General features: G+C 32.8%; 1 protein-coding gene across 1 annotated transcript; it reads left to right on the top strand.

The window, feature by feature from the left end:
• Positions 1–1665: 1665 nt before the first annotated feature.
• Positions 1666–15387, top strand: LOC127727665 (acidic mammalian chitinase-like). The gene is made up of 10 exons (XM_052234781.1): positions 1666–1690; positions 3150–3333; positions 4861–5116; positions 5259–5383; positions 7111–7234; positions 7599–7784; positions 13477–13596; positions 13950–14101; positions 14874–14977; positions 15341–15387. The coding sequence occupies exons 1-10, from the start codon at positions 1666–1668 to the stop codon at positions 15385–15387; spliced, it is 1323 nt and encodes a 440-aa protein (XP_052090741.1).
• The last annotated feature ends 1975 nt before the right edge of the window (positions 15388–17362 follow it).

Here is a 17362-nt window from a genome sequence, read left to right on the forward strand (position 1 = left end):
AAAAAATAAGAAAATATACAAATTTTGTGATCAATTTTTATCATTTCTTATCGCACTACTTCTATTACACAGAATAGGGTTATGAAAGAAATAACCCAATATGCGAAGACCAGAGCCTATGTGTTGTATCCAGTAAGATGTGATTGGGCCTATTGTATTAGATAATTAGGTAATAGATCATGAAAATAAATTAGTTAAGATACTGGCATATGTTTCAACAAGAATATAAAACTATAAATCCAAAGAGAAAAAAAGAGAAAATGACAAAATCAGTGCAAAAATAGAAAATAAGCCAATAAAATTTTAATTAAGTTAGATATACAAGATAGATCTTGTGAGCGACATGATAGGCAGGACAGTTTGTTGATGGCACGATTCAAATGATCAAGTATTGACAAAATAAACTTATTTTCTGACCAATAGCAATAGGAATATGTTATTTTATATGTTTGGTTTACAAAAAAAAATGTTTAAAAATGAAAACAACACGTTATTAATTTCATGCGTCCGAAGCATGCGTTAAAAGAGGAAATAAATGGTGTTAACGCTCATTTACGGATTCCTCCAGCAGATTCAAATGTGTTAGTTAGGCCACATTGACCAGCAGGCGTGTAGGGTGATCTTTGGTTTATTGGATGGAAAATTCATAGGTACTTCCAGTCACACCGAAGAGTTGAACTCGAGAGGCATCAAATTCGGATAACACCATAACAGTCATTGTCATAAAACGTCAAAGGGTTGCTTTGAATGTTGATTGTGTCTTAAAATTAGACAATCATGATCATTGATTCAAGTTAATAAGACGAATCAAAACAATTTATACTTTCATTTGGTAATATCAAAACAAGTTCATTCAAACTTCGAGGTATGTTTGTTCAAGAGAAATTCGGCAGTTTCGAAAAGTTGTCTTTTTTAGCTGGCTATACGATATTGGTTTCGCTAATTGTGGATGGCCGTTCTATGAAATCCATGTCATTTTGTCTCTGGTGGGTAGTGTACCATTGACAATTATATCTCATTTCCTTATTTCTACAATATATCACTTCCTATTGTGATAAACCCAATTCTAGACGTTATCACTGCAAAGTTCTTGACGTACTCTGAACACTGTGACTCTATATCGTAGTCTGTGGTTATGTCTACTTATTGACTTCAATATAAGGTATCGACTTGAGTTTTGTTTCTATGTCAGGTGTCCTTCTTATAATTGAGTATGCCGTTTTCTATTTAGTCTCAAGTTGATTGAATATATATCTATGTGCTTGTATAACATGATTTCGGACATCTGTGTGCATAAAAACTACTATAGATAATGGCACGTGCTTTCAATCGTGGGCGACTTATCTTATCCAGGGCGACAATCGAAGGACGTTCTACTGCACATTTGATTTTTGTTATTGTCTGACACACACGTCTTGTTTAATTATTAAGAATTTTAAGATTATGTATTTAAGAATTATTCTCAGCCTTCTAGTTATTGGGAATGTCGAATCAGGTAAGAGTTTTTACTTGATTTAATTAAGGCGAACCTATCTTAGATATCAGATTATCTATACACATAGTTAACCATTGTTACATTAGAAATTTCTTTCAGTACGAGAAATATGTAAATTATTCCAAATTGACGAAACATTTAAACAATATTGAAGCAAAACATTTATAATAATGAATATGGACTATATATTTGACTGTTAGTCTATTGTATACTATCCAAAAGGAGTCTTGGTAATTTTGAATAATGTTTGTTCGAATATTATTTTTTCTGTAAACATATTATCATGGTAGTTTTAGTGAACTTATGGGCGGCTTGATGGGAGGGAATCAGTCGTCAAGTTCAAGTATCATGGCTATTTCTAACCCTTACAACCAGTTTCATTTCTCTATTGATTGATTAATCATATTACTTATTTTAATTATATAGATACTGTGATATTGTTTACATTGATGCAATTATCTATCTGACAGTTTTCAAAAATATGTTTCGCATATAAGGAGATATGCTTCATATCACATCAGTTTTATTCGTTTACATAGACTTGCGCATTTTAATAGAACATGTAATTTGGACAATCTTAACACCAACTTGATCTGTGATTTAGCAAAAAAAAAATCATTCTGTGAAAATAAATTATTTATTTTTTGTATTTTTAGATATTTTATGCTTACCAAGTAGAACTTAACATGTACGAGTTTTTGTTTGTCCCTTGTCGCCATGTGAGTTGGAGGATATAAAAATGATGATGTTCGTTCGTCCGTCCCGTTCCGTTCATCCCCGTCCGTTCGACATTGTGAGCAATCTCGCATCTTCATTCTAATAAAATTTTAATAAAATGTATTTCAAAGTTTACATCTTGTCGATAATGACAAGTTCGTGGTATCAAAGAGACACTATATAAATGACATTTCTATGCTTTAAAACTAACAAAATAAACATAATTTTGAACGGATTGGGAGTTTAAACTACTTTTGTCTTATTTCAGGCACCCTACAAACCATGTATATGTGCATCTTAATTTTTGTTTTCTTATAATAACATAAACATTACCAATTTAAATGCAACAGATGCGCATTTCGACAAATAATGTCTCTTCAGTGATGCTCTAGGCCAAAATATATTGGTTTATCCATAAATTAATATATCTGAACTAGTATACATTATTGTTTATGGGCCAGCTGAAGCCCGCCTCCGGGTGCGGGTGCGGGATTTCTCGCTGTGTTGAAGACCCATTGGTGGCCTTTGGCTTTTTGGTCGGATTGTTGTCTCTTTGACACATTCCCCGTTTCCATTCTCAATTTTATGTGTTCTTCTATGCACATTTGAAGTGTGATCGACTCCTAGCATAGAATTCCGCTCGAACCGGTGCTATGAGTCGTCTTGAACTTGCAGTAAGGTGAGAGATTTTGCTCCATGTTGAAGGCCTCTCTGTGACTTTGGGGTAAAAGTTCTGTTCCTTCGCTTAAGATATTTCATGTTCGCGTAGTAATTTGTGTCAGGAATTGATACATCATTTCCTTTCTTTTCCATTAAAATTACTATTCCATCAAAACGATCTCTACTGAAAACATACAAACACTACCTTTAAAGGGTTGTGCACTGTTTGACCTCATATTACGTTTTGTTAATGTTGAAAACCGTTGTATCATTTCAGCATATCGAAGGGTCTGTTATCATACAAACTGGTCCCAGTATAGAACCTCCACAGGAAAATTCATGCCAACAGATATAGGTCCGGACTTCTGCACACATCTAATATACTCCTTTGCCAAATTACAGGGGAACAAACTACATTCGTTCGAATGGAATGATGAAAGTACTCCCTGGATGAAAGGAATGTAAGAATTTTAACTATCAGATTCTCAAGCAAAATATTCGGATCGCGTAGGAAAATATTTTAGAAAAGAAAGCAGACGTTTTGAAACATATCAAATTAAATCCTAAATGAGAAACCATATGCAAATTTAAAATACAAAAAGATAACCATTTAGCTTCAGTCTTAAACTACAATAAAGATTATCATACTGATGAAATTTACCCTATGGAACTTACTTTAAGTCAATGTTAAACAAACAACGATAATTTTCCTGACTATTTTGGTTATTTCAGCTTTACATTGGAAACACTATACAATTTATGACAACAAAAAACCCAATTTGTCTTACCCTATAATTGATAGTTTTTCTCTTTTTTTTTACGGAGATTTTTCTTTTTTCCCTTCTTACGGTGCGTTTATTTCACAACTGGTACGCTGTGCCCGAGTCTATGGTGACGCTTAGATTTCAATGAAAGTAAAAAATTACGTAAAACTTTTACGCATTTCTTTCATAGATATACAAAGATTGGTTTGGAAGTTTAGCTGTACCTGTAAAATTCTTATGAAAACGGAATGTCATGTCATGTGATATTGCTTATAGAGCCCGTAAATTTAGATGCAATCCATATACTCAAAGCGAGTTCAAAGCTTAATTTCAACTAATAACCTAACTATGTTCCCTAAGACTATTATTTCAATCATTGCACATCCAACGGATTTATGATAGAGACGTCATAAACATTCTAAGCGAGCATGGCCATGTGCAATGGCATAAACATAGGTATCAACAGGATGTAGAAACATGAGTGTTAATAACTGAATAATTTTACATGTTTAGTTATATATAAGGGAGAAATAACTTTTAAAATCAATAATCTGGTACTGAAATGACCGTTTATGTCAAATTCGAGGTATAAGTCTAAAAATGAGGCGGAAGAAGCCGTGTCTGTTGTTTCTTTAATTTCTAGTTCTGGAGGATATATTAATGGAACCAAATTAGAAAAGTTTGGATTGTTAATGGAAAGAACATCATCAATATATCTGAATGTGAAATTAAATGATCTGGCTTCTTTGATCTTCTTGTTTTTGACAAGTGTCTGAAGGAACTCCGACTCATATGAAAATAAGAAGAGGTCGGCAAGGAGAGGCTCACAGTTCGTTCCCATAGGAATGCCGACAATTTGTTCCTCTCTGTAAAACAGTGCTACAGACACGGACATACATTAAACAATCAGTTACTAACCATTCGTAAACAGGTTCAACCACTGAATTACAGACTCCTGGCTTAGAACAGACAAACACAGAATGTGGCGGGGTTAAACATGTTTGTAGACGCTTAACCTGATGAAGGTTATTTCAGAAACACGCGTTTTGCGCTTGGAAAACATATTTATATATGATTTTTATATTAAAACCTATGAATGTCAATATTAATATCGATTATCCCTTATCACATAGCGTATTTATTTTCTTCTTGTCAAATGAAAGTTGTTTGTGCATGCTGGTTGTCGCAGGAAAATATTTTAAAACACATATCTTGTTGTTTTAGGTATGCTAAATTCAATGAATTAAAGACTCAAAACCCAAATTTAAAAACTCTCATTGCCGTTGGAGGATGGACATTGGGTTCAAAACCGTTTAGCCACATGAGTGCTACTGACGCAGACAGACGGGAATTCGCCAGAACAAGTGTTGCCTTTCTTAGGAACCATGATTTCGATGGTTTAGATATTGATTGGGAATATCCAACCAAACGGTCTGGATCAACAACAGCAGACAAGCGCAATTATATCGAATTATTAAAGGTACATCAAGACTTTAACACTTATATACCTATGAGTTTCAAATGCTTTATGTATTTTTTTCATATATCCATTTTATAAATTCAATGAACGTCTTCAATTGATAAAAACGAAATGAGTCTTTAGTTTGATAAATATTTTGCAGATTTTAAAGCAAGAATTTGATGCAGAAACCAAAACGACTGGGAAACCAAAACTGATTTTGTCGGCTGCTGTTCCCGCAGGCAAAAGTAATATAGATAGTGGCTACAACATACCGGAGATGGTAAAGTTAGTAATATTATGTAATGGAAGTTTTGTCATAACTAACCAGGAACATGTAGCATGTAGAATGAACGCTTTGATTCAAAATAAGCGTTTGACCCAAAAGGCCTCTACATAACAAAATATGAAACAATTCAAACGAAAAAACCAACGGCCTGATTTATGACAAAACAAAAAACGAAAAACAAGTATGACAGACAGCAACCAACTACAACCACGGAATTACAGGCTCCCGACTTCGGACAAGCAGAACTAGAATGTGGCGGGGTTTAACATGTTTGTGCAATTGTGAGCGCCCACCCTTCTATAACCTGGTACAGTGGTTTAATATCACAACATAATAACAAACCTTGAAAATCAGTTGGAAATGACCTGCCTCTTCAGATCGGCAAATGTTTGTTATCACAAACGCACAAATTTACTTGACTGGTAACAATTAGGTAATTTTTTACGAACATTAATTTTATTCATTATGTCTGCGCTGGTACAACTGTAAGGAAGATTCTTCGATATAACGCATGTTAAAACGTGCAGTGCTTCATAAGCATGATGAACGCAGATATAAACGGCAATTTAGAACACTGAATATCAGTTATTTGACGTCATCAAGTGTACAGATTATAGTCTTTTATCTGACAACTCGTTCAGATAATATATCTTTCAGACTTCCTTCAACAAATTACGTCAGTCCTGATTAGAAGGTTTACTTCTTGGTCCACTATATAACGTAAACAGTAAAATTATTTTCTATTTAATTTTATTAAGATTAAGAAAAACATTACCAAACATAATTTTTAATCCAATTGAGTGTCAACTGTAGCTATCCTAAAGAAAAAAGAGCCAAGCTTATAAAATAGACGAGATAAACAAAAAAGCACAAGCGAAATACAAATCTTCATTTGACGTAAGAAGTGAATTTGGATATAAGTCATACATAAAAGATACAGCTAGCCTATCTAAGGATATAAGCATGCAATGAAATCAAAATTGTATACTCAAAAAGAAGAATTGGAGTCTACAATGAGCGGTAAAGGCACTTTTGCGAAGTCATGCATTTTGACCTTGAACAAAATGACATCCATGTTTAAAGCTATCCTATCCTATCCTATCATAAAAGAGAAGAAATCAAACTTAATATTGCTGGTCTTACAAGCTAAAGAGAAATAAATAGATATAGTTGCAAAAAGTATTTTTTCCATTTCTTTCTCTTTTTTTCTGAAACAGCGAAGTTAAATCTTTAAAACTTTATATAAAATTTAAATTTTATAAATGTTGATAAAATTTGAAGTTGATCGTAAAGGATTTCCAAGTTTTATTTTCACGTAGAAATGTTGTGACATAGATTACCAATGAACCAGACTTCCAAGCAGCGACCGAAGCTCGTTTAAGTTGGTAGAGCCTGCTATCTTGCTTCGGAAGTTGGCTTTGAACTCCGTGTAAAGTACAACAGGCAAGGCACATCCATATTATATGTATCTCCATTATTGCTATTGATGTTGTATACTAGTGTCACCTTAATATATTATAAACAGATAGTTGGGAGTTTATTTTACATTTTATCGGTGGATGGAAAGGGGAGGGGGTGAAGATTTTTCCCAATTATTTCAATTTTCTTGCATTTCATTTTATTTGGGATCTGTATTTACTAATATTCATTTTTTTTTTTAAATGTTCCACTATAAATTGACCACGTATAAACTGTACAGTCATAAAAATATATTTCTGTAATCTAGATATTTAGAGATGGTCAATCTAATGACCTATGATTTGCATGGAAGCTGGGAAACCAAAACAGGTCACAACAGTGGTTTATTCAAACACACCGGAGAAACAGGAGATGCAGCATCAATGAATTTGGTAAGTTGACGTGTAGCTATTATATCTACACGAGTTCGATAAATATCAGATAGATTGATTATGTTATAATTCTAAAATGCATAGACCTCATAAAACATGTTTAAGCATTATCTTATTTCACATAGTTCAATAGAATGCCGGGAAACAATGTTGACTCAATACTGTGCATCCAAACAGATTTTCAAACCTTTTATAAAAATGTTACATGCAATAGTGTATGAGGACATTGTACTTGTTTCATTTTGGTTTTAAGCTAGCCAGTGCTTTAAAATAATTTCAATAGTTCAATCAGAATTTTTTTTTTAAAATACACATAATGCAGCTGCAATATTTTGAATGTATTATTTTATTTATATTTCATCAGGATTGGGCCGCTAATTACTGGGTAAAAGGAGGTATGCCAGCTTCTATGATAAATGTAGGGTTGGCTATGTATGGGAGAGGTTTCACTCTACGAAACCCAGGCAGTCATGGTTTAGAATCACCTTCCAGAAGTCCAAGTGATGCTGGACCTTTTACTGGAGAAAAGGGTTTCATGGCATATTATGAGGTATATCTTGCTGTAGTTAAACGTGTGTTCAGTCTTTGCATTTGGTCAACCTAGGCCACATTACAGATAATTAGGAATGACGTAGCTGTGGGTTATCCATACAACATGTTGCTTGGCTTTTTCGTTCGCTATATTGAATGTTTCAAGCTAAAACATGTATTTTATTTTCTAGATTTTCAGTTATTGCGATTGTATCCTGTAATGTACTTGACAGTTTTCATTTTGGTTTTATTGTGGTTTTCGAGTTCAACATGCAAACTTCATAGATCTTGATATCTATATCATTAACGGAAAGCTTAATACTAAAATATATGATAAAAGAGATGATTTTTCATTTCCTATCGTTAATTATCCATTTTTAGATGGTGACGTTCCCTTGTCACCATCTTACGGTGTTTATATATCTCAACTTGTACGATTCGCTCGTGTATGTAACAATGTTTTAGATTTTAAAGAGAGAAATTTATGTATTACTGAAAAATTATTGCACCAGGGTTTTCGATATCACAAACTAGTCAAAACATTTACTAAATTTTATCATCGGTATAAGGACATCATTCGTAAATATAGCTCAACATGCAGACTTCTTATACGTTCAGGTATTTCACATCCAATTTTTTATGGAAATATTCTTTATAAAGCACAAAAATGTCAGTATTCACCTCTGAAGCTAACAAAACCTTTAAATAGACTTATTAAGAAGGGATATAGTTACGATACTGTTGTCAGGTCATTAAAGATTGCATATTTTGGCGTTAATATTGATTCACTTATAGGGTCTTTGCATCGGCACTAAACACATTTATTTAAAAACCATTTGTTGGCATGACACGGGTTATGTTCTTCTCATATATGTTATGATGGTATGATACTAAACCCCTAACGGGAAGGATTGTGCCTGATATTCATATGATGAAGACATAATCTTTCAATCAGTTTAATTGAAGTCTGGAGCTGGCATGTCAGTTAACTGCTAGTAGTCTGTTGTTATTTATGTATTATTGTCATTTTGTTTATTTTCTTTGGTTACATCTTCTGACATCAGACTCGGACTTCTCTTGGACTGACTTTTAATGTGCGTATTGTTATGCGTTTACTTTTCTACATTGGCTAGAGGTATAGGGGGAGGGTTGAGATCTCATAAACATGTTTAACCCCGCCGCATTTTTGCGCCTGTCCCAAGTCATGAGCCTCTAGCCTTTGTCAGTCTTGTATTATTTTTAATTTTAGTTTCTTGTGTACAATTTGGAGTTTAGTATGGCGTTCATTATCACTGAACTAGTATATATATTTGTTTAGGGGCCAGCTGAAGGACGCCTCCGGGTGCGGGAATTTCTCGCTGCATTGAAGACCTGTTGGTGACCTTCTGCTGTTGTCTGTTCTATGGTCGGGTTGTTGTCTCTTTGACACATTCCCCATTTCCGTTCTCAATTTTATTCTATAACGAGAAGTAGAACAATGAAGGAGAGAACAGTCAAACAACCACTTATGAATAATTTACTTCGGGAGCAGCAAATATACTATTATACAATTTTACATTTAAAACAAACAGATGAGTTTTGAACTTATGCATGTATAGCTTGTCTCAAAATACCTAGTAGGGTTTTTTTCCACTAAATACCTAGTAGTTGTTACATGTACCCAAAATACCTAACTCACAGTGTGGGAACGGAACTGTACGGTTTTATAATGTTTTGGTCATTCGGGAGACTGTCAAGCGGGGCTCCGACATTCGAAACAATAACAAGTTGCTTGATGGAAAGTTTGATGAACTCAAATGTTACTATATAATGTTTCTGCTTCAAGTTTTTGTAATCAAAACATTCTATATGTATATATGAACCAATAAAATAATAAAAACGACATATGCATCCAAACGTTTTCCTTAGAATGGTGGGGCTCCGCGTAAATCGATCAAAATTGTAACGGAGCAGCGATAAAAAATGTTAAATAAACATCGAAAAACCCATCGTTACTACCAGAATTTTCACATGTACCTTTTCTGATATATAGTCTTACCTGTCTGAAAGTTTAAAAGCCATTGTCCAAGTAGAAACTCAAAAATATTGATTTTCTCAATGTCGGATATTTTTATTGACTGTACATTCGCTTGCAAGTTTACTGTACAATCACTTGGAGCTTTCCTGTACAATCGCTTGGTCAATTAAATGCAAAAGTTTGGTAAACAAAAATTGAAAGGAAGAACACATATCGTAATTGACTTGATTTGTTTGATTCGTAATTAAATGATTAAAAATGTTCTATATAAAAACTGGCTTAGCACTGATATTTTCGATTGCAGGTTAAATTAATGACACAAATGTCATTAGCATTATTTTGCATTATCATATTTTCGTGATATATAGATTTTAGTTAAAACATATTTTATTTGAAATATATGAAACACAAAAAGTAATTGCAGTTATACACAAAAAATCAGAACAATTTTGTTCTTATATCAATCTCCCTGTTAAAAGAGAAAAGGAAATGACCCATTTTTTAATGGTTAAAACATATCATTAGGATATGTTTTACAATGCTGTTCCAAATCGGAGATAAAGAGGAATTCATTATAGGTCAAAAAGCGAATTGATATTTAATGGAACATAATAGTCGCTAGTGTTTACGTTTTGGGCATATGAATAATTATGACACTCAAGTAGGAAATGCTTACTGCTATCTATTCTGCAACATTCATATACAGTTTTTACTTTCAATGAAATCTATGTCATATTTATAAATATTCAATAAAATTGCTGCAATCCAATGCAACATATGTCTGGCATGAGTTTGATTTCTTTGTTCTGTAACGATTGAATAACAGGTATTTGGTATTGTTATCAATTTTTTTTATTTAAGCCTCAAAAACAAATTAGAAAGTGTCACTTATATTTGAGGGTTTTGTGTTTAATTAATGGATGCAGTCTGCATTAGGGGATCCGGTGTGCGGGGAAAGGGTGTTCTGGTGGTTGAAACCCCACTTTTTTCGATTTTATTTTAACTTATGAACATTTCATGGAGTTCCATGGTTTGGATCACCCTTTGTTCAGAAAGGCTGGATCCACGTCTGGTCTGATATCGTCCATGATAGTTTTACATGATGAACTGATCATTCAATTGATTTTTATAGTTTGTTCTTGTAACAGTTTTTGGGAGGACTGAGCGCACACAAACATATTTAACACCGCCGCTATCTTTATTTGCCTGTCTCAATTTAGGAGCCTGTAGTACAGTGGTTGTCGTTGACTCATGTCTGTCATATGTTTTTTTCGGAAATTATTTTGTTATAAATTAGGCCGTCAGTTTTCGAAATTTAATTGTTTCATATTTTTCATGTTGGGACATTTAATAGCCGACTATAACTGCTTACATCCACTTCATTTGAACTCTGTGGATGGTTGTCTAATTGGTAATTATACCACATCTCCTTATTTTCATATTGACGATAGAAATGTGGTTTGATAAAATGTTGTTCAATCTCAAATAAACTGTGTAATACTGCTTATTATTATGAAGAAACTCATGAAATATAAGGATTTTGTGTTTTCTTTGTCATTTAGATAAGAACTCATACCCCTTATCATTGATACATTTTATTATTAAGAGAGCATTTTACCACTAGTAGCAAAGCTAGGTTTAATCCACCATTTTCTACATAGGAAAGTGCCTGTGCCAAGTCAGGAATATGACAGTTGTCAATTCGTGTTTGAGCTTTTGACTCGTTTTGCCATCTTATTGACAATTATATCACATCTTCTTTTTTTTATATCATGTTTATTGACACATACGTGTATTTTCTTTGTTCAGCGAATAGCTACCACCATTCCACATACGAATGCCTTTATCAAGTTAGAATATCCTAGTCCTGTGCTGAAACATTCTTTGTTGTACTGTCAACATACGTATATATTTTTTTTAAACTGTTTGGATTAACAAATTAAGTTAACTTCAAAATATGATTACCCTTCCGGAGCACCTAGTCATCTTTTCTGTTATTTATTTTTGTACGAGCACTATTTTTTTAGTGATTTCTTTACATGTGTACTTTCCTTTTATTTTGTCTTGTATACTTATTATTCGAATCTTGATTTTCTGTCTGATATAGACACCTTCAAAAATGTTTCCGTGATAGATTTTTAACTATCTATATTAATTCGTGCTCATTTTTATTTCAAATACCATAGTTGACTAAAATAGCACAGACAAAACACAACCAAATAAACGCATATGTAATGTATTTAATGAATTTGGCTAGGAAAGCTCCAAGTGATTGTACAGGAAAGCTCCAAGTGATTGTACAGTAAACTTGCAAGCGATTGTACAGTCAATAAAAATATCTGACATTGAGATCAATATATTTGGGTTTCTACTGGGACAATGACTTTTACACTTTCAGACAGGTACATGTAAGACTATATATCAGAAAATGTACATGTGAAAATTCTGGTAGTAACGATGGGTTTTTCGATGTTTATTTAACAATTTTGATCGCTGCTCCGTGACAGCTTTTGTTGATTTACTCGGAACCCCGCCATTCTAAGGAAAACGTACTTATTATTTTATTGGTTCATATATATATAGAATGTTTTGATTACAAAAACTTGAAGCAGAACCGTTATATAGTAACATTTGAATTCATCAAACTTTCCATCAAGCAACTTGTTATTGTTTCGAATGTCGGAGCCCCGCTTGACAGTCTCCCGAATGACCAAAACATTATAAAACCGTACAGTTCCGTTCCCACACTGTGTAACTATTCTGACAAAATTTTGAAGACTAAGGTAAAAAAGATAGAGGAAACTAGGTATTTTGAAATTGATAAGGACTTGTTTCGTTTGGAACATTGCACAGCCTATTAGACACTTTCAAAGCTTTATATTATCATATATTTCAATACTAGTATAAATCATAAATATTTATAAAATTTATTTTGATGAAAAACTCCAAAATCATGGTTTCTAAGCAGTTATAGTAATCCTTATATTCATGATATCTAACTTGTTTTCTTGAAAACGGCAGATTTCATATTTTATTACTGTTGTTGGGCCTCTGTTGCCGAGTGGTCAGATAAGTTCATCTATACAGTGATCGATAGCCTGTCACCTCTTAAGTTGTGAGTTCGAACCCCGTTCGCGGCTAAGTGTGTTCGACTCCGGTCTTTTTAAATTGACAAGGATTGTCAGTTCTCATGCATTAGCTAATGTCCGTGGGTCTCTCGGGATAATTGGGCTTCCTCCAACAATAAAAACTGGTCGCCATGCTATAGCAAAGATCGCTTAAAGTGGCGACAAACACTAACAAACAAACAAACAAGCGTCCTTAGTGTTGTGTGGGAATCATTTACAAAACACAACTTTTCAAAATGTGGTAAATAAAGGGAAATTTTAGTCTGTTGTTACACGTATGTAGAATACAGCAAAAACTATATGTATTCATTAAATTGTGAAATTAACAAAATACAGAACAGTTTTTCTATATGAAGCGTTTGATCATGAGTTTGAAAATTTATCACTCTGAGAAGTTGAAATCCGCTTTTATTAAAACAAATTAACGAAATATAATCTATAACTTGCCGTTTCATTTATCCGGACTGAAAATATCAAAAAACTGGCAAACGAATGTTTATATTTTTATGTTTTTATTTTGAATTGAATCACAAATAATCTTATTGAAATATCCTTTTGTTGAATAGATTTGTGAACTATTGCAAACTGGTGGAACAAGACACTATCTTGCTGATCAAATGGTCCCCTATGTTGTAAAAGGGTCACAATGGATTGGATATGAAGATGTGGATAGTATAAGAACAAAGGTATCTTGAATGGTTGTTAAATTTGACAAATAATTGCACAGCATGAAAAATTAACACAAAATAGGTTTTAAGTTATTAAATTTTGAATTGTTAACCATTGACGGAAACCTTTTTGAAGGGAGAAATTGTTTGCTATTCTCAAATTAATCACAACCATGTACAAACCGGCAAGATATTTTCATTCTTTCCGGAGACTACTGAAATTTATCATATTTAGTATGTTCCAATCATTTGACGGCTTTTATTTTTACAGCTCGTTTTATCTCTGAACTCAAAGTAAGGACCATGGTATCTGACCAATCAGACACACTTAGTACATGTGACACTTACTCTTATGATTTTCTTCGAAACAGGTTAAGTACATTAAACAACATGGTTTTGGTGGAACTATGATCTGGGCTCTAGATCTAGATGATTTCCATGGCAACTGTGGACAAGGAAAATTTCCTTTGATAAATGCAATAAACGATGAACTTAAGAGAAGTGGTGGTCCTGTCATACAGCCGTAAGTTAAAAATTCAGGAAATGTTTTACCTTAAAAAATAAGGGATGTAATCATTTCACAGGTATTTTTAACCAAAGTTGACTACATCTAATAGAATTTAAATGCTAGTATTGAAGAGTTTAAATAGTAAACTTTAAAACATTTTCATACAACTCGTCATATCCCCATAAAATCGAATGTTATTCTCTACACACTGCTGTTGAGGAGATATTCGATACATATCAGTTTTTGTAACGTACACTTTTTTTTATTATTCACACTAACCATTTAACCAGAATTTTACAGTGATCCCCAATCCTAAAGTTTTCATTTGATACCAAAATTACCCACATATTTGACATATCTTAACAATAAAGGTAAACGTTATACATATTTTGTTTTAATTATGTATTATTCTATTGTATGCTCATCTTGACCAAACCCGAATTAGCGATTTTATACTCGTTCTGAGAATCCAGATTTCTCACCCTCAACCCTGTCGATTACTTTTTTAAGTGCCAACTTTTTTGACATATCGTTCAACACGTTCTCGTCCAGAAAATGCATGAAATATTTGCCACTGAGCATTTGTTAGCGTCCAACTAAAATTAGTCAAAATCTAACGTGGTTCCGACTTCAAATGTGACTGCAATTGAAAGAATCTGTATCGAACTTTTAATGACAGATAATTGAAAATAATTGTAATGATAACGTGAAGATTTGTTTAGCGTTGACCCAGGTGGGATTTGAAGGAGTTTTCTTGAATGTTATTTGTCTATTTATTTATTTCCAGAGTACAACAGTCTACACCCCTAGTAAATTCACAGACTACAACTCAACACTTGACAACAACAAGTACAACGATCAAACCAAAAGTTATAAATACAACAAAAGGAGGTATGTACGGAAGCGTATTAGCGCCACACTTTTTTTTTATATTTCTTCCTATGTTTGCGTTATAACGCAAACCTTTGCGTTACAACGCAAACCTTTGCGGTATATCGCAAACATTTGCGTTATAACTCAAACCTTTTGCGTTATAACGCAAACCTTTGCGAAATAACGCAAACCTTTGCGTTATAACGCAAACCTTTGCGTTATATCGCAAACATTTGCGTTGTAACGCAAACCTTTTGCGTTATAACGAAAACCTTTGCGAAATAACGCAAACCTTTTGCGTTATAACGCAAACCTTTGCGAAATAACGCAAACCTTTGCGAAATGACGCAAACATTTGTTTTATTTTATTTCTTATTTAAGTTTCAAAGGAAGCAGCTGTTATAAATGGAGGAGGCTGCATATATTGAAATTTTTCACCCTTTGTACTCATTGCAATGTAAAATGCTTGAGTGTTTAGCACACATCATGGGATAATGATGAGCAGGATAATACATGTATATATATATATATATATATTACAAAGAAAATTGAGTAAATTGAAGTTATACCGAAGAAAATAAAAAAACAACCCCGCTAGTGTAGCCAAATTTAAGTATACTTCCAAAGTAAGCGCTCGTTTGAGCATTGTGTAAGATTGGTTAGATTCAAACAAGCTACCCTTTTTCCATAAATGTATAAGATGAAGATGTTATTTTATTATAATTATGTTCTCTACATTCAAATTGCTACCCAAGCATCTTAAATAGCTACCTCACTAGATTGAAATTAAAATTCAATGACTTTTTTAAAGAATCTTTATCATAATCTGAGATTTCAACAAACGATTTCTTACATCAAAATTTAAAAAGAATGTTTTTTTCTGAATAATAGATTTTAAAGCAGAAACTTCATTTTGTCTTATAGTTTCACAATTGTATGACATTATTTTTGCTCTTATATATCTAGTTTACCACTTTCCGTTATTCAAAATTTTCAAAATCTTGGCCTTTCAATTAAAATTTGCCTATACCATATCTATTTACTTGTTAAATTTATATAATCTTCTGATGCATAAACCATTTATTAATTTGTGTATAATTGCACTTCAATTATACCTTTATTTCTATGCATATTTATTATAATGATTTGGCCTTGTGTTCATGGTTCTTCTCTTAACTAAATCACAACCGAAATTTGATGACAGACGGACATGCAAATGCCGACATTTACAAAACACTGCTTTCAAATTATATAATAAACATAAAATGTAAATTCAATATTATATATAGTTTTTTATTATTAGATATTCAAAACTTAATTAATAATTAAAATCAACATGTTTGCGTTATAACGCAAATGTTTGCGTTATTTCGCAAAGGTTTGCGTTATAACGCAAAGGTTTGCGTTATTTCGCAAAGGTTTGCGTTAAAACGCAAACATAGGAAGAAATATAAAAAATAAAAAAAACGTGTGTCGCTAATACGCTTCCGTAGGTATGATTTGTGTAAGAATATTTTCGTATTCCTTATATGGTCTGCATTGATGGGTTACATTTCATTTTCTAAGAGCTGTCAGAAATTTAGAAATTGATGTTATTGGACTTTCAATAACAATGGTTTTAATGATAACCCTGACTTCCCTTAACTCTTTTCTATATAAAAAAATCTTTGAGAAACGAGGCTTTGGTTTTTTTGTTCAAACATCTCTGTTGTAACATTTTATGTCTATCGAATTTTTCAAATATGAGTTTATTTCGTATGGAATATCTTACAGTAATGTAATAGTTATTTACATGTTGGCCTGATTTAAAGTGACCATTCGTATGCTCCGCCTTCGATAATAGAATGCCATTGTGTATTCTGATCGATGTTTCCGTCCGTCTAGCCATCATGTGTCAGGTGAAAGTTTATGATGCCGGTAGCTATAGTTTACATTGAAGATGCGCTCACGTAAACTTAAAACTTAGTACAAATGTTCTTTATGATGTGCATTTTATATAAAGCCAAATAATGAAATATTGGTTTTTATTTCAATTAAACGGTTCACTTAGAAATGTGATAATTGGAATTTCATGAGACCATTCGCAGGTTAAAGTGTTTGGCTAAGTTAGATTACCATGAAGCTTTGGTCAAATCACCATCAAAATTAGTACACATTTTTAATACGAGGGGAATTTTTTAAGAAATTATATGAAAATTACGATTTTACCCCGATTCCACGTTTCACTAAATATGGATTGGATAGTGCGAGCGGGGCATGGCGTACTATGGACACCTATTTTTTTCAAATTTTTTTGTGTCTTTTATATCAAATTATTAAATTAAAATTCATCATACGGAAAAATACTAACATTTTCCAGATTTTTTTCTTATATTTAGTGTTTTTTAATTCATGCTTACTCAG

This window comes from Mytilus californianus, unplaced genomic scaffold (genome assembly GCF_021869535.1).
Source record: "Mytilus californianus isolate M0D057914Y unplaced genomic scaffold, xbMytCali1.0.p SCAF_2, whole genome shotgun sequence".
NCBI classification, from domain to species: Eukaryota; Metazoa; Mollusca; class Bivalvia; order Mytilida; family Mytilidae; genus Mytilus; species Mytilus californianus.